This window comes from Athene cunicularia, assembly GCF_003259725.1.
Source record: "Athene cunicularia isolate RWA chromosome 8 unlocalized genomic scaffold, athCun1 chr8_part1, whole genome shotgun sequence".
Classification (NCBI taxonomy): Eukaryota; Metazoa; Chordata; class Aves; order Strigiformes; family Strigidae; genus Athene; species Athene cunicularia.
Genome location: NW_020799109.1, coordinates 12,615,509 through 12,633,362, shown reverse-complemented (window position 1 = coordinate 12,633,362; position 17,854 = coordinate 12,615,509). Strand labels below are relative to the sequence as shown.

Here is a 17,854-nt window from a genome sequence, read left to right as displayed (position 1 = left end):
CCTGAAGAAATACAACCTGCTAAGACCACCTTGCCTCAGCAGGTGAAAGCAGCAGCATTACCAACATCTTGAAGATGGCTTGTGGCAGCATAATGTAAAAAGTTGCTTGCTCTTCAGATTCTTCTTAATTTTACTTACTAGTAAGGAGAAGATGTGCAGCTCCCTTCTTCCGGTACAGTCACTGCAACAAAAAAATTTTAAACCCCTCTCCATGTTGGTGTACTAGGTTCTAGCTACAGGCTAATGTCCTTCTGCAAGAAAAATTAAGATGGTAAGGAATATTTGGAAGAATGGATTTTTATTGTATTACAAGATTTTTTTACCTCATGTACGCAGAAGCATTATTCTGTTAAAAGAAGGCTTCATCACAATCCTCTCTGCAGGGGAGCCATGACAGAACCTGACAGCTCAGATTTGTCCTGTCTGCTCCTTTTAGGATTGAAATAGCAGTCCTCAGCCTCAGCCCCCATCCCTACATCTGCTTTAGCTGGAAGTGAACAAGAACATCCAAAATTTACAGCCTCCCTTTGGCCTCAGGACAGCTGCCAGCCCTTCAGAAGCCACTGCTATTCTGTTCCCACTGCTCCACCTCTGAGAAGGCAACCACAATATTTCATGTACATTTAATACTAACATGAAATATTAATTACCTGTTACAGCTTTAAGTTCTGTTTAGTGTTCTATCTCAAACCTCAAATTGGCACCAGAAACAACCCTGTACAGCTGTAAAGATTTTAGTCCCTGAACCCGTGAAAGCTGCAGTTAAGTGAGTTGCTTCAGAAGATCACAATTAAAAGTTTATTCGCATTGTACATAATCAACAGTCTTACACTCTAAATTATCTTGTTATTACAGTGGTACAGGAACTTTTTAAGAGACGTTAAAGGATTTGAAGCTGCATTATCTCATTACTTGTACACAATCTGTCAAGAAATCAATGTACTGTGTCCAATAAAGTGCCTGGCATATTCTTCCTGTCTACCCCAACAGGAAAACTTGCTTTAACATCCCTGAGCATACCCAAACCTCAACCTCCAATGCAACACAAACCCCTCATACTGCAGAGCCCCATCTCTAAAAACCCACAGGAGTGTATACCGGCCTTTAGGTTACCTCTTGGGCTTCACTGCCTACACAGACAACCTTGCCCCAGACAATTAGGGCACCCACAGCCTCTGACCACCTGCACAAGGAGCACAAGGGGAAGATGGACATGATGTCAGCCAATGGTCTGCAGAACAAAGTGAACGAAAGCAAAAACTCAACGCACAACAAAGGTGGAGGATGCATATAGAAGCCCAGCTGGAATGATGCAGGAAGCACGAGTGGCACAGCACAGAGGCTCAGCCACAGCACCCACCGCAGAACAGTGACATGAGGAAAGGACAAGTGAGATAGGGACACACAGCAGGCTAGGGCTGATGTGCAGCCAAGAGAACAAGAGGTGTGCAAATAAAGGCTTGGGCCAGCCTGCCACACCTGCACTCCATGTGTGCTGCCACAGCAGGAAAGGGCTGAACCTGAGCACCCCCATGCTCAGTGTCACCCCAACTGGGTACTGTCACCCATTCAGCTTAGGACACAGCCTGCAGGCTGGGCAGGGGCACCTGCAGCAGGTCCCCTGTGGCTGCCAGGCTGCAATGGAGTCAGGCCCTCACCCAGGTCTGGTGGAGGCTCTGGGAGCCACAGGCCAAGGAATCACCCCCCCATGCTCATCTGGCCCAGCAGTAATGCTTTAGAATGCCAGCACACTCTTTCCCAGGGGTGTGGGCATGAGAAAGTAGTGTTTCAGTTCCTCCCCAAGTTGGATAAACAGATTAAATCCATCTCAGAGGATTAGATATTCACACACACATGGAGAGTCTGAAAGACCAGAGGTAGTGCCAGGAACAGCAGGCAGTGTGAGGGGAAGGGTCTCACCTTCCACAGACTCCAGCCCCAGCTTCAGGTACTTCCACTTACCCCCCACCAGACTTCTTTGAAGAAACAATGTGCTGATATATTAAAAACTCTATTCAGAGGTGTTTACACTTAAGAAAATTCTCACACTTCCACCTTCTACTAGTACTTCCTCCAAAACTCCAGCCCTCAAGCCCATTAAAAAAAAAACCAACCCAAACCCCACTTAAAAAATACATTTTGAAATCCTACCAAAATCTGCTTTCTGTTATGTTAACCACTGGCTAGTCAACATCCTTCCCTGGCTTTAAAGAGAGAGGCTGCAAAGAAGTTGCCTTCAACTTGCTCAAACTACAGAGACTGTTACAGAGACACTCCTCTGTAAGACATGAGTTCCAGCTTGATATTTCACATTATTCCTGCATGTTAAACATTTTTTAAAAAAATATATTACTTAGACTTTAAGCAATGTGCCAAAAAAAAAAAAAAAAGACCAAAGCTTCTCCTTCATTAAGGTTTCAAAAATACAGTTCTATTAGTTCTACTATTAGTTCTACTCATCTTTGCTTTTGCTGAAACAGGTAAAGTTGCAGCTCACTTCACATGTCCTTGGCCAGTATTCTCTATCACACATTCAAATTCTACCTCATTAGTCAGGTGCATTATCTCCAGCAGAAGGTCCCTCCCATCTGAGCAAGCCTCGTGTTTAGACAAGAGAAGCTCCCACCAACACCCATCTCCTCTCACTCCCTTCTTGCTAATGGGGTAACAGATATTCACAATCCCTGTAGTCCCATAACTATGGCTATAAGATATAGGACTTCCTCCTATTTTGAAACAGTTCCAGCTCATCTCAGAAGGTTAAAAAAAAAAATCAACATTTTATTATATGCAGACGAATAAAAAGACTATGTATCAGCATAACAGGCAATGTATAACTCTTACAGTTCCGCTTGTGGAAGTTATGCAAAGCCTCCTGGTGTTAATCATCTGGAAGGCAAGAACACCCCAGCAGACTCTAAAGTGATAGCCCAGCTCCTGGCAGCCCCTCACTTGCAGGAGAATCAGGCATGAATTCCAGATACTTCTAACTGCTTTCACTTGTGTCAGCAGCTCTTGTGAACAGGTCCAATCCATCCACTAGAAGAGGACACACACCTTCCATCTCTGAACCGTGGTATAATACTTGAAGGCAGGCACATAAGTTTCAGTCTACATATGTGGAGAATAAAATGCAGCCAGGCAGAATAGAACTGTATGAAGGTCCCTCAGGCACGTTCTTGTTCAGTCTTCTTTTCTAGAGTTGCATCTGTGACACAGAAGTACTCAAGGCTGTGGGCCCAGAAGGGGACTACAGAAGCCTTCCAAATTTCAGACACACAAGACAGGGACACATCTACACATCCAGAGTCAGCTGAATGAAGCAAACATCTAAAAACAATTCCTTTGAATTTATCTAGGTTATCACATATACCCAATATCAAGATCACTGCAACTCAGCAGTCTCTGCAGATGCCTCACAGAGGCCAGAAAAGCACTCAGCTGCATTTCCAGTTCTCCTTCTCATCAGCACCTGAATGGGTATGTAGTGAATCCTGGCAGGGGGAGGAAAAAAAAAAAAATTAGAGATCTCTTGTATGCCCACTTCCCCTTCAGTTCTTACAGCAAGAAGAGGATCAAAGAGTCCCAACACATCCTTTCACCCACAGGGCCAGGTAGTGTTATACTATCCCAGCACTATAGCAGATATTTTACCACCAAGAGCTGCCCCACCACATTCCCTCTCTGCAGTTTCATCTCCTGCCACTACAAGTTTTAATTTGAATTGTCTTGCTTAGGAAGAAAAAGAGTAGCATCTCAGGAAAACATCTCTCATCCTGGCTGCACAATGCAGGCTTTGCTAGCAAAGTACTGTTCTTTACCTGGGTTAGAAGTTGATGATGATGTCTCAGCTGTCTGTAGAACTGCAACACAGAAGGGTCAGCTCTCACTGCTTTTGGATCAAAATCCAGAACACGGAGACCTGCAAGGCTACGGGCTCGGGAGAGGGCTACATAAGCCTGCCCACTTTCAAAGACACGAGACAGGGAGATTTCCACACAGTCTAAAGACATGCCCTATCAAAGACATGAGAAGTTTGTTAAAAAAAACAAACAAAAAAGAACACTGTGCTGTATCAACACTAACCTGTCCTGTGAGTCTTTCAAAGGTACCATCCTTGCTGTATGGACATGATTAAAAAAAAAAAAAAAAAAAAAAAATGTAACTCATTAAAAGACAGGAATCAGTAGAAAGAAAAGGACAGTTTTCCACCATCAGGAAATTGCTAGCAGACAGTAGGGTCCACTAACCAGTGAGCTGCTTGTTGTGTGAAAGTCCACAAATCCCATATAATCATCACAGCTGGAAAAGAAGTCCTGCTGTTGTCACTCCAAGTAATTCACTGGAGCAGCCACCAGTCTCTTAAGCAGTCCTCAGGCAGACCAGCTGAGGCAGAGTTTGGGTTAGGCCTGGCCAGCCCTGTCTGCACCAGGAGACACCCCAGGAGGCAGCAGAATTTACAACACGGCCTGGTTTAAGCAGTGGCATGGAAACAAACTCGCAGGTCTAATACCGAGACATGTATTTATCAAAGCGCATGAAATTTTCTGGAAAGGTATGAACTGTGTTAGTGACACTGAAAAAAAACCCCAACATATCCCACCAAAGGGGGAGTCTAACCCGAAGGGCACAGCTGTGACTCCTGCAGCTTCCTCAGGTACACTGCAAGCCTTAAGGTCACTAATACTGATGACCATCACAGAAACAGTACCCTGATCAGCCCACAGTGGTAAGTAATGCTGCTTTAGACTGTAACACCAGCTATGCAGATGGTAGGACACTTACGGAAACTCTAGTGGTATTTCTAGCCCATCCTTGACCCCATAGACAAGCGTCACAAGCAGAAGAGGCACTACCTTCTCTGCAGCTCAAGACACATATTCCAGAGGTCCCCCTCAACAAGAACCTTTTAGTTTTCCCTCCTGTTTTAACCAGCAATGCAAGGTCACCCAGGAAATAAGGCTTATGATAGTGTAAAAGTCTACAGACATCTGTATAAGAACACCCACTTGACTCTTGTGAATGGAAATGGCCCATGCCAATTTTAAAGGCAACTGTTGACGACTCAAATGAACTCCTGATGGTCCTTTGAAGACCCATTTCTCCATTTTGATGACCTGTGTGACCCCACAGAGAAACCTCACCTTAGGCAGCCCTGTAGGAATGGGAACAGGAGAGAAACAGATGTTTTCCTGACATTCAAGAGCCAGGAAGCCAACAGTCTAAAACCACAATTTTATTTTTCCCCCCCTCCTTCCCCATATCAGTCTTTCATGACTTTTAGGGCTGCATTAAAAAAAGAAAATCACACACACAAAAAAAACCCAAAACCTAAACCCACACACAGGAAATAGGATGTCCCCAAATGATGTTTGGAACCTACTTAAGCAGGAGGATTAAAGTCAGGTAATTTATCAGATGAGATGCAAAGAAAAATACATGTTGCAGGTAGTAGAACATTATTCTCTGAGAAAAACAAACAAAACCCCCTCCAAAACTTGCTTCAACAGAACAGACAGGAAATGGAAATGATTATACACATTTAGAGAATAAAGAAAAGCAAACACAAGAGGCCCTACAGATAGCTACAGCTGATGCAGCACATGACATCACAACTCATGAGAGCTCCAAGGATCTCACTGCAGAGGAGACCTCCCCCCTGCTTTTCTCAAATTATTCTTACCAAGCAGTAAGCAAAATGAACAAGTCATCAGCCATCAATGATAAATTGTTTGGGTTTTTTTTTTCCTCTTCCTTCAACAAAAGATCAAAAATCTTATTTACCTTTCTGTTCACTTTCAAATCCTACAACAACTCCTCGTGCCCCATTCACCAGCCCTTGAGACACATCCAAATTCTTAGCTAGCATCACCTACAGGAAAAAAAAAAAAAAAATTCCTTAGTGCACTGTCTTTACAGCCTGTTCAGCCACCTGTAGATAAGCTCATAACCAGGAAGCATAAGCACAGAACCACATCATTCTGTTGCAGGATAGAGCACCGTCTCCAAATTGACTGAAATCATTTCACAGCCTTCCATTCCTAGGATTCTTGACCACATCATTCTGCAGCACTGAACACTTCACTTGAGCTGCTTCTGTCCACAACTGTGAGCTCAGATCCAGGGAACAGATTCCCTTTCCCCAAACACCAACCAGCCTAGACATATATAGATTCTGGGAACACCTAAGGAGCAACTTCCCAAGACAAAACAGTGCTGCTGGTAAACACAATCCTGCATTCTTTCCACTCTGACAGCCCTAGCTCACAGCAAGGTGCCCAATCCTGCAAGTTTGGCAAGCTCTGTCATAACCTTACAGGTCAGGAGGGCTGCTGTACCCAGCTGAGACTGCAGGCAAGGACTGCTTGCGCTCTCAGCTACTTGGATGCTTCTAAACCTGATTGGAAATGTGTGTCAGTCTTAGCAGTCACCACTGTCCACAAAACATAAACCTGCACTCAAACCAGACTAATTCTCTGTCTGGATAAGATTCCAATCAGAAAGAATATAAAGATTTGGATAGAGTCTTCTGTTGGTCTGGCATAGGTGTTCTGTACAGAATCTGCTTTCTATACAATAATCTGCTATACCTTTATTTTACTGACGCCATTTGAGCCACTGGTCTTTCACAAATGTATGTACACACACTTACCTGAGCTCCAAGCTTTAGCTCAACTCTACCACCCACAGGACACTGAGCATCAATTAACTTCACTAGCATTGGGTCACTGTCCAAAGCCTCAAAAGTGTGCACTTCTCCTGTTAAAAACAGACATAACAAATTACAAACATTGAACATATTCTACAGTGTTGCAGGAGGCTCAGCATTTATTTCTACAACAATTTCTCTTTTAATATCCATTGTCACATCTAATAACCTTTTAATAACCTTGTCACATCTAATGGCAGAAAGCTCACTATTGCATCTCTTCCCAGCATAACTCTCAGAGCATGAGAAGACTCAGGAATCAAAGGGCAGCAGTAACTAAGAACTGAGTAGTCACCATTTTAAGCATATGACCAGTTTCACTTGCTGCCAACAATAGATCTCCAAAGAGGACTAGGGAAGAATCCTAGGGCCAGACAGGGATGCAGAAATGAAACAGCCCTTAATTCAAGTTGTGGCTGCATAGAGCAAGGCCTTTCTGAGATGCTATACAAAGAAGCAGAAGGGGTATGGAGGCAATAAGCGACCTACTCTACCTCAGAGCAAGCAATGAGCTCACTGTCTATTACACACCAAGAAGTAACAGTGTGAATTTTAAAGCAAAAAGCTGTGAAGTTTTTCCCTGGGCAACTCAACTCCAACACACAGAACTGGGACTGATGATGCTGTGCATGACAGACCAGTTCCTCCTGACATCGCAGTATCCCCATTGCAGCCACTCAGAACTCAGCCCCAAAGCTGGCAGTTTCCTCCAAGGAGGTCACCTGATAGCTGTTGCAAGCATCTCTCATTAGTTATTTCCACATCATCTTTATGGGTGCAGAGCCGTGTAGCCAGGATCCCATCACGCTCAGACCTGTTCGCAGCAGTCTGCATCAGCTGTCTGGTAACCTCCTCTGTGCACCTGGTAACCAGGAAAAAGGGATTATTATTTAAAGTGATCAGGAACAGGTCCTGAGCAGCAGTAACCTCCACCCAGCTGGATCAGGCTGTGCAAGCCCCAGACCCTGAGAGACAAGGATAGAGAAAGATAACTATAAGAGTTGGAGAGCAGTGCAAGTGTGTGTCCTAGCCCTGGCAGCTCAGGATCCATTAAATTTCTTCACAGAAGTTGCAGAGAGGGACCCTAGAAAGGCTCCTTCCTCATCAGAGCAGCAGCATACATAAAACCTGCTTACATTGACTCAAGCATTTATAGCTATTGCCCCCAGCCACACACTCCTGTCAGAGCAGAGAAGTGACAAACCACCCTTTTCTCTGCTCCATCGGTAGGGAGCAGAGATTACAAAGAAAGCCCAATTTCTCCTCACCTGCCTAAACGGACTGCACTCAGGAGTGAGACAAAGGTCTTGTCGGTCTGTCGCCGCACTTCTGTCAGCTCCATGTTTACGTGGATGCATTTCCTCCAGCTTTTTGCCTGGAAAATCATTCTATTGTTAAGAAAGAGGCAGACATGAAGTATAAGAATGAATTTAGGAACAGTTTTGTACCTGGAAGCAGAACTTAGTCTCTTCATTAGCCTTGCAGACTGGGGGTAGCTGCAAGAAGTCCCCACAGATAATTAGCTGAATTCCTCCAAAAGGCTCATCTCGTTTTCTGACTGCCCTGAAAGGGAGGGAAGAGAGAAGAAATTTTGCATGTCCTCCAGGACCTGGACATAGCCAGGTCTCAGAATTTCCTTCTTAGTCTATCACTATATTTAAGCATACACCACCTGCAGTAAAAGATGATTATCCTCAGCTGTGTCAGAAGAGCTCAAATAATTAAGCAGTGCTATTACGAGGCACTAAATTTACTTGGTTTACCCACTCCAGATGTCATTATCATTCTTGGTTCTTTGGTAAGTACCACAGCTGCTTCTCTCTGCAAGAGAGAACTGCTAGGCACAGCATAAATAGACAGCTGGATTGTGGACTCAGTTCTATAGACAGCACTTGGCTCCAAAGATAGAAATAGCAACCCGAGCAGCCACAGCTGGGAGGGGAACATGATCAAAACCTATCTGCCCAGATACTGGCTATGATTTCACGCTTCTGTCCAGTCCTGCACTGGTGGTTGCCTTGTATCCATGCACATAACCAGAGGAAGGAAATTTAGGGAAATTGATTTCTGTTCCTTGTTTGATCAGACGATCACTCACCTCGCCACTGCCTCCAGCCTGTCAAAGAACTTGCCGTCCACCATTGAGATCTCATCGATAATCAAGTGCTGGCAGGCCAGCCAGTGCTGGCGCACCCCAGGCCTCTCTGCCAGCTGAATACACTGTTCCAGCGGTGCCTTCCCAGAGCCGATCCCTGGCAGGAGGAGGAAGTAAAGCTTTGGGAAGCTCCAGACTCTGGGACGGGAGCAAGAGCTCCCAGCGCCTCCCTCTCAGCGGACCGTTACCTGCAAAGGCATGGAGAGTGGTGCCGCCGATGTGGCACGCCGCCACTCCCGTGCTGGCTGTGGCGTAGGTGCTCTTCGGAGGGAGGGAACCCACGACCTTCTTCAGCAGAAACGACTTCCCGGTCCCTTGGCGGAGGGAGAAGCAGCAGGTCAGCGGCGAGGCCCGAGGACCTTACCCGACGGCAGCCACGCCGGCCCCCTCACCCGCACAGCCAGTGAAGAAGATGCTCTTCCCGCTCCGCACGGCGTCCATCACCGCCTCCTGTTCCGCCGAGAGCCTCGCCGGGGGCCGCCTCTCCGCGCGGGGCTCCTGCGGGACGGCCGGTGGCGTGCTGTGAGGGCGGGGCGGGTAACCGGGGCCGGTAACCGGGGCCCCCTCGCCCCAGGACTCACCTCCGCCGGGGCCGGGCCGGGCAGGGCAGAGCTCCAGGGCCCCTGCACTGCTGTGGTGATTTGGGGTGTCGCCCGGCGGCCTTGGAGGAGCAGCCCACGGCGTGACCCGGGCATTGAGCCGGGCCGGCCGTGGGGCGGCGGTTCGGTGCGGCGGTGGGCAGAGCTGTGCTTCCTTCCCAGGACGGCCTGAAGCAGTGTTTGACCGACTTCAAGCAGCAGCTACCGTGGGTGGAAAGGCTGGATGTGACTTTGGGCCAGGTCATGGAACCCATCTCACAGAGTGCGCCTAACAAAGATGCTGTTGATCCCGAGAATGATTTCCAAAGAGAGATGAGCTTGTAAGTGGCAAAAAGAGAGATTTCTCGTAGGGTCCTGGTGTAGTGCTGCATGCTTGGAGTCGTGTTTCACAGGTGTGCTGCAGACTGCCACACTGGCCGTCAACGGCATCATGTCACTCTTGGGCAGTGATTTTTTACATTGATAACTCTGAATGTTTTTCAAAATAACCTCAAACTGTGCTGGTGTACTTAACTTCCCTTGCAACTGGAAATCATTTCCCTTCTTGCGGCAGATTTCCATTCCTTGCTGAACAGTTTTTTTGAAAGGCTCCTTGGTTGCAGCACTATGGCTTTGACACAGGATTTGGATTTTTCTTTGTGGATTTGTTTTGGTGTTATTACAGTTCTCTTGTTCTGCTCTGCCTTTCATAGTCCAACATATAAAACTGTAACTGGAAACCAGATAAATGTATATGTGCAAGATATAAGTGTTAATATTGTACTGGCACCTAAATTGCTTTTAGTAGCACTGAATGGTTTAGGGCACAGTGTGTTGATATAAGGGTAGATCAGTGCTTGTTAGATCCCAGTACCAGCTAGTTTATGTGAGCAGAGTTTCTGTCAGCGCTGGGAGATGCCCAACCCCCCGTGACAGAGCTGGTGCTGTGCTGTCGTCCTAGTTACCGGCAGGCTCAGGCAGCGGTCCTGGAAGCGCTACCTAGATTGCGGAAGCTCCAAGTTCCTACTAGAAGGCCAGATGATTACTTTGCAGAGATGGCCAAATCAGACCAGCAGATGCAGAAGGTATGTGCAGTGAATAATGGCTTTCTTTTCTGTGTTATGTGTTGATTTTAGCCTGTATTAGGGATTAACTTTAAGGTGTGATGTGTGAATACCTACCTTCATCTTCTTTGACAGATGTTTGTGAAAATGTTTATGTTTGAAATTTTGTTTGTGGCAGGAAATGTCTTCCTTTTTAGGTATTCCAGTGTAATATGGGGATTTCCATAATAGGTTGGAGCATAAAGTAGAAAAGCATGATTTATATTCTGTTCTGAATGTATTTAATATTAAAAATTGAGACTTAATTTCTGTATGTGTGACAGTGGTTGTGAAGTTGGCTGTATTTGTGCTCTTTGGCCTAAGACTTGCAGTCAGCTGTGGCGTTAATGTGATCCTTTTTTCCTATTTAAGTGTCACCCTTTGTTTATATTTGTGTGTGTTTTGGTTCTCTATGACTTTAAACCGTGTGTTATTGAATTAGTCTGTCACAGGTAGTGTAGGAAATAAGAATTTAATGAACTTACTTCTTGATTGTGGTCGTGGTTCAGAATGGAACCCTAAGGTTTTTTTTGTTTTGGAAAAAGACTACATTGTATAAGTTAAACAAACTTGAGCTGGTTTCTAATTTGGAGGTTCATGTGTGACTTGGTCACTGTTTTGATGGTTTATAGAATCTTCCTAGAGAAAAATGAAGATTAATAATTAACTTGTGCCAAGGCTTAAGTCAGTTCTGCACATTATTATTACCTTCTTTTTTCAGGCTTCTGTTTGAAGAACAGGGTTTTTATCTCTTGGTGGAGTCACAGACTGAATCCAGAAGATCTGTGTTGAAATCTTTGTAATCCCGTGTAATGCAGCATCCTTATATAAACATTTGTGAACAAGGATGGAACGAAAACGATGTTTTCTATAGCATGGAAGGGCTGTTGACTCTTTTAATAATGACAAGAAAGAAGCTGTTAAGTCTTTGACATACACCTGAGTAGACTGACAAGATGTGACAAGATACTCATGTTTAGCAGTTCCATTAGAGCTCATGATAAGGCTTTGTCTTGTCTCTATGTGAGTTTTGTCTTTTTAACCATATTGTGGCTACAGATCAGTTCAGTAATAACTGTTCTAGTCTTGAGTTGAAAAAACATTCTGCCTTACAAAGCGTTACCTGATTGATATTTTTGTTTTTACACTCATTAATAGTTCAAATAATTATTCATTTCAGGACTGTACAGCAATCAAAAAATTCTCTTACTTTTGCATTACTGATAAATTTTGTCTTTTCTATACCCTAATAAGATTCGACAGAAGCTTAAGAGTAAACAGGAAGCGATGGAGAGGTCTGAGAAAGCGAAACAGCTCCGTGCAATGAGAAAATATGGCAAGAAGGTGAGGAGGAGTTACAAACGGGACCTATCTATGACAAGAATCTAGAGCCTGAGTGAGGAGCTTAGAAAGTGAGCTCACAGGAGGCTGGCTAAAATATATAGAATCTGTCTGGTCTTCTGTCTAGCTGCTTTGAAGGAAGACAGAGCAAAAGATGGAATACCTTTAAAAGTATGGGACATTAGAAGTAGCAACACTAACATTCTGCTTCTAATCTCAGGTGCAAACTGAGATTCTACAGAGGAGACAAAAGGAGAAAAAAAATATGTTGAATGCAGTCAAGAAATACCAGAAAGGTAAAGTTTAACTTGTCTAAGAGAGCAAATGTGTAATGGGAATAGTGATGTGTGAGCAATGTAAGGCAGTATGATGTGTGGTGTCAATCTGTAGTGCTGGGCAGTGAGCTTGAAAGGCTGCTGCTGTGCAGAATCACATGCCAGTGGCAGCGAAAATCCTCTCAAGTAGCTGTTCTTCAGGGAGGGTGATTTGTTGCACTTACTTGCTTAGACTGAAAATTCATATTTTCTGTGGTGGTAGCTGAGCAACTGTTATGTTTTCACTCTTGCAGGTCTCTCTGACAAGCTGGATTTTCTAGATGAAGAGCAGACATCATCTCAGGGGCATAAAAAAGGCGGTGCAAGTCAACAGATAAAGAAGGGGTGAGACCAGAAAATAAATAGATTTAAATGCAGAATCTCTGAGTATTTCAGTCTTCTAGTGGATCATTTTGAGGCACAAGAAAGCTGCTCTGATTAATGTTCATTAATTAATGAACAATTAAGTCTGAGGTGTATTTCTGTCCCTAGAGAGGAGGAAATTTGTGTCCAGAATGGAACAGAGACCAAAATGTTCTAATTTCTGTCTCCTCAGTAAGAGGGAAAGGTTTTAGGATAGCTGATGGGAGTCCATCGGCAGATACATGTGCCTTCTTGAGAGCTTTCTGAGGAAAAGAATATAGGTGGTGATGCTGTTTGTTTTTCAGACCAAATGCCAAAAGACGATACAAGAATCAGAAGTTTGGTTTTGGTGGGAAGAAGAAGGGCTCAAAGTGGAACACAAAGGAGAGTTTTAATGATGTATCGAGCTTTCGGTCAAAAGTGGCTCACAACAAAGGCCCAGGAAAAGCAGGAAGAGGAGGGAAAAAAGCCCTCAATGTAAGTTCAGTGTTGTATGCAAATTCTCCTGGTTGGCTGGGAAGCCAGCCCTGGTCTGGGAGGGAGAGCTGAGTACAGGACGGGTGGCTCCAGCGTCTGGAAGTGCCAATGTCTGTCTTTGGGATTTGAACATAATTCATTTGCAGAGTTGAGGACAGTGGTTTGGTGTCTGAGCAGGGGAATGAGTGGGGGAGTTAGCAAGTACTGTTTGTTGCTACCTTCTCCAGAGGTGCTGGCAAATATGTTCTCCTTGGTATCCTCCCCAAGCTATAGAGCTAGAATAAAGATTGAGGACACGTAACTACAGATCTGAATCTGTCCTTTCTTTTGCAGAAGAGACCTGGAAAGAGAGCAAGGCAGAAAATGAAAAGCCGAGCGCGATAAGAGGACTGTGCTCCCCTGTGGAGTTCCTGTGTTTCTGTGTGTTGCAAGATGTGTTTGTGCTGTCATCAAGCAGCTAATGGTGGAGCAAGCTGGACGCTTCCAAGTGGCAAGAAAAAAAATTCAGTGGAGACTAGTGTCTTATCACTAATTTCTTCTTACTGTCAGTTTTGTTGAAGGATTGTTTTCTACTTAAACCTTTGGTGTGTAAGTGCATTAAATGGTTTGCACAGAACAATGTCTGATTCATGTTTAGCTGCGTTATGAGTGGTGGCCAAAGCCTGCCCTTTGTTCCCTTTGCTCTGACAGCTTTCTCCACAGCTACTGTTGACATGTACTTGGTGAACTTGAGTTCTGAGTCGTGTTGCCAATGTCAAAATAAGAAGTCTGAAGCCTGTCAAGATGTTAAAGTGTTTTTTAGACTATTTATATAGATGGGTTTATATAGCAGTGAGACAAATGCAGCAATCTTATAAATAGGTTTATTTCTGTAACTATTGTCAGGCTGTAAATCTGGACAGACTGAGGTTCTCTTTTCCCTTTTCTCACTACATTTTCTTGTTGGAAATCTACCACTCTCCTAATAACAAGCAAGGCCTAACACATGAGATGTCATCAACTGCTTCTATCTAAGTTGTGTGGCTTTGCCGCTCTCCTACTGCAGGTTATCTGACTTCTCCCCGTGTCCCATGGCAGCTGTTTATTTAGTGATCTCTGTCTTCCGGCGTGGGAAGTAGAGTCTGCAATCAGTACGGTCCATCTGAATCTGGGAAAGAAAAATAATGAACACTCATGAGCTTTTACTAGAATTAGCAGTAGTAATCCTTCCTAAGAGTGACGTACAGTGTTCTTGCTGCTGAGAAATGCCCAAGTGACAAGTGAGAGAATATACTGTTCACTGATTCATTATGGTAGAACCTGGTGAAAAAGGAAAACTTAACATATGAAATAGCATTGTGAGTCCTGACTATAAATGTAACTCCTCTCCCTACACACAAATTTAGTTGCCTCTTTCCTGCCAGTCTAATCTACCACTAGTATCCAACAGTGTAAATCGTTGCTGGGATGTCTGTCTCTGTCTAGTCTTGTCATGAGTAACAAGTTTACCTGAAGTGTAATATGAAAAGTTGCAAAAGACTATCTTATTTATCTTAGTTTCCTTTGTAACAGGCCAAAATTAATCAGGCCCTCATTTGCCTTTCTCAAAACTAATCTAAAAAGTCAGTCATCGTCACAGCTACTCATTTGTCAGATATGAATGATTGATGTCTTGGCTTGTTAATAAGACTTCTTTTCCTCCTGTTTATTCATGCTTCACCAAATGAATCCTCACTGATGTATTCTGCCTTGGATATAATTAGCTGATTATTAATTTCATGGTTCTGCTTACAATTTGTTTGAAAAATACTGTACAGCAGCACATTTTTTTTCACAGTACTTTTGTATGTCACTTCACATTGCTCGCTACACCATTTCTCATGGCTGAATGCTTTAATAAACAGCCATGATTACATATGTGGCATTTGGCAATATGCTTGGAGTTGACTGTCACTGTAGATATTTTGTATGCAAGTTTCTCAGGGAAAGTCTACTGTTTCTGTGTGCAGGCCTGTGTCAGTGTGAAGAGTCCTCTTAGGTGTAAATTTTAAAAATTTGTTATCCATGAACAGCTCTGCTCATTCCTAGTCATTCCTGTTTTCTGTTTGTCACAATTTATTTTCTTGCATGAATATCTTTCAGGGTGACGTGCTGCACCTCTCTGAATCCTGCAAAGAGCCAAGTCCTTAAGCACCCTACTCACCAAAGGTGTTGTGTTCCAGCCAATTTCCTGACTTTCAGTTTGTGGCTCTGAGTATTTCTTTGTTGGCTCCAGTGCTGCGTGGTGAATAAGATTCAGAAACTTGGCTGTTGGTTTGAGACACAAATACAAATGAAAGGAAGCAGATTTAAAAACCAGTCACCTGTGGTTGTGTGTTAGAATGGGACATCCTAACGCTGTGTAAGCAATAGCAAGAAAGCCGAGGTTGAAGGCAACCTCTGCTTCTGTGAATGATCTCGTAAAACAATCCAGGGTGGCATTTTTCCTCAATTTTATCATAAGGAAGGTTCAAGATTTGCCTGCCTATATTGTCCTGATAATTCTGTCATCCCTGTGTACCGTATTGTAGCATCTTAATACCACATCTAGTATCCACCAGTGCTCCATGTTAGCTCTCCTCTTACTCAGTTGCCTGAGATCTTCTGCCTTTCCCTGTCTTGGGTTTTCTTTCACCCCGATCCTTGACTAGAACAGGCCAACCTTAACAGACTGTTAAGTTTTTTAGGCAAAATGGGCATGTTAGAAATAAGGGAGCAGCTGCTAGCAGTTCCTGTAACTAGTGCTGTAAAGCAACACTCAGCAGCCATTTCAGCAGCTTATCATATGTGGTGGTTGATTAGAATCTGCAATGGCTGGCAACATGCATGTATAAAACATGTTTCTAGATTATTTTGTTTTTTCCTGAAAGAGGTTTAGATTCTCAAGCAGAATTTTATGGTAGATATGAGAACTAAAAAAAATAAAAACCAAACCCATAATTGCATGAATGCAAGCTTGTATTGATAATGAAAAGTAATGGGAAATGGCCTTAAAGTGGAAAAAAAACCCTGCAAAACCCATGAATGAGTTTAACTTTCTTACATCGTTACAGGGGTGTTTCCAGATGTGTCATCTTTTAGACTAATTGGAATTTTAAAATCTTATTTATCAGTCTTCTGTTGTAATTATCACAAGCTGTTCAGAGATTTCTTACCATCTGCTGGCTCTTCTATATTATCATGCCAAGACATGGGCTTCTTGGTGATCGTGTGAACTGGAAAGAAATGATGCAGGTGAATTGCTTTAATGTTAATTTAGCATCACAGCCAGGTATAGGATATCTATCGTTGCAGATGTTTTTGATTATTCCCCAGTCTGGGCCCAGCTACTTCAGTGAAGTTCAGCATGTTCAGCATGTGAACAGTACAAAATGAGTTTAGATAGCAACTTCCCAGAAAGGGAAAGAGGGTTAAACATTTTAAAGGCCCTTCTACTGAATGCTGCCTGCATTCGCACAGCAAAGTTCCACCCCACCCATGTGATGGCCTAAAGAGTGCCAAGTTTCAGGAAATTACTTTCTTTGAGTTTGTTTTTGTTTTATTGTAAAAGCTAGGCCTGAGTGAATCTATTCACATCAGCTGTCTGTTCCAGCACAGATTATGATATTCTGTGACTGTGATTTGGCAGGTAGAAATCAGCCTGAGGGCTGAAGAATCACAGTGTAGTGTTGGGGCTCTCTACCCTATCTTAGCTCTGTGTTGTTCACTCAGGATCTATGGGTTCCGGAGCCTAGTCACCTCCTGTCTACATGTTCCCTAAGGCACCATCTAATCTGGGCAAATTGGTCACTGTTCTGTCTTTGAGGGTGCAGACTGGTTCCTTAAGCAAAAGAAAAGCCCAGAGGTTGCTCCTTCCAGATCTACCTCTAGATCTGGAAGAATCACAGTGTAGTGTTGGGGCTCTCTACCCTATCTTAGCTCTGTGTTGTTCACTCAGGATCTATGGGTTCCAGAGCCTAGTCACCTCCTGTCTACATGTTCTAAGGCGCCATCTAATCTGGGCAAATTGGTCACTGTTCTGTCTTTGAGGGTGCAGACTGGTTCCTTAAGCAAAAGAAAAGCCCAGAGGTTGCTCCTTCCAGATCTACCCCTAGATCTGGAAGAATCACAGTGTAGTGTTGGGGCTCTCTACCCTATCTTAGCTCTGTGTTGTTCACTCAGGATCTATGGGTTCCAGAGCCTAGTCACCTCCTGTCTACATGTTCTAGGCGCCATCTAATCTGGGCAAATTGGTCACTGTTCTGTCTTTGAGGGTGCAGACTGGTTCCTTAAGCAAAAGAAAAGCCCAGAGGTTGCTCCTTCCAGATCTACCCCTCTTGCTGGCCGCTGCTGGCGTTCTTGGGTGCAGCTGCTGGTCTCTGACGCAGCCCCCGAGCCCTCCCTCAGCCCCGCGGCTCGGTCCAAGCCTGTCTTGCCCTCGGGCCTTCACGCCCGTTCTCTGTGACCGTGGGGCCGCCCGCGCGCCGCCTCACCGCGGTGGAGCGGGTTCACGTTGTACTGCGTGTGCAGCCTCTGGCACTGCCGCTCCTTCCGCACCCGCTCGCACAGGAGCTGGTTCTGCCGCACCGGGTCCAGCGGTTCCCTCTCCCCGCCGCGGGCGGCCATGGCCCCGCCGGGCTACGCGGCGTCCCGTAGCATGGCAACGCCTCACGTGGTCCCCCACGAGGCCGCTGGTTGGCCCGGCTGGTGCCCCGCCCCTCTCTCCCGTCCTTCCCGTCTCCTATTGGCCGCCGCGTTAAAGCTCCCGGCGCTGATTGGCGGCGGCTGCGGGCGGCGGGTTTGAACGGCCGGTGGGG

General features: G+C 44.7%; 4 protein-coding genes across 5 annotated transcripts in view; 2 read left to right on the top strand and 2 right to left on the bottom strand.

The window, feature by feature from the left end:
* Nucleotides 1–3,437: 3,437 nt before the first annotated feature.
* Nucleotides 3,438–9,708, bottom strand: PIF1 (PIF1 5'-to-3' DNA helicase). Its single transcript, XM_026853906.1, has 12 exons — nt 9,446–9,708; nt 9,257–9,384; nt 9,053–9,178; nt 8,808–8,961; nt 8,158–8,272; nt 7,978–8,084; nt 7,432–7,571; nt 6,653–6,759; nt 5,785–5,872; nt 5,010–5,155; nt 3,822–4,016; nt 3,438–3,494 (listed from the first exon to the last, which is right to left on the bottom strand). Exons 1-12 carry the CDS (start codon nt 9,706–9,708, stop codon nt 3,438–3,440), a joined length of 1,626 nt encoding a protein of 541 aa, XP_026709707.1.
* EBNA1BP2 (EBNA1 binding protein 2) lies at nt 9,457–14,934 on the top strand. The gene is made up of 7 exons (XM_026854359.1): nt 9,457–9,783; nt 10,404–10,527; nt 11,800–11,889; nt 12,107–12,182; nt 12,455–12,545; nt 12,869–13,040; nt 13,374–14,934. The coding sequence occupies exons 1-7, from the start codon at nt 9,707–9,709 to the stop codon at nt 13,422–13,424; spliced, it is 681 nt and encodes a 226-aa protein (XP_026710160.1). The 5' UTR covers nt 9,457–9,706; the 3' UTR covers nt 13,425–14,934.
* On the bottom strand, nt 14,078–17,684 carry FAM183A (family with sequence similarity 183 member A). Of its 2 annotated transcripts, none has more exons than XM_026854361.1 (4): nt 17,531–17,684; nt 16,214–16,273; nt 15,223–15,326; nt 14,078–14,187 (listed from the first exon to the last, which is right to left on the bottom strand). In XM_026854361.1, the coding sequence occupies exons 1-4, from the start codon at nt 17,661–17,663 to the stop codon at nt 14,122–14,124; spliced, it is 363 nt and encodes a 120-aa protein (XP_026710162.1). In that variant the 5' UTR covers nt 17,664–17,684; the 3' UTR covers nt 14,078–14,121. The 2 variants fall into 2 exon arrangements, with proteins under 2 accessions (XP_026710162.1, XP_026710163.1); XM_026854362.1 differs by having other exon boundaries at nt 15,223–15,296.
* Nucleotides 17,662–17,854, top strand: part of CFAP57 (cilia and flagella associated protein 57) — a 23,698-nt gene continuing 23,505 nt past the window's right edge. The window contains exon 1 of the mRNA XM_026853905.1: nt 17,662–17,731. Within this exon, the coding sequence (XP_026709706.1) occupies nt 17,662–17,731 (70 nt within the window). The remainder of the gene's footprint in view (nt 17,732–17,854) is intronic.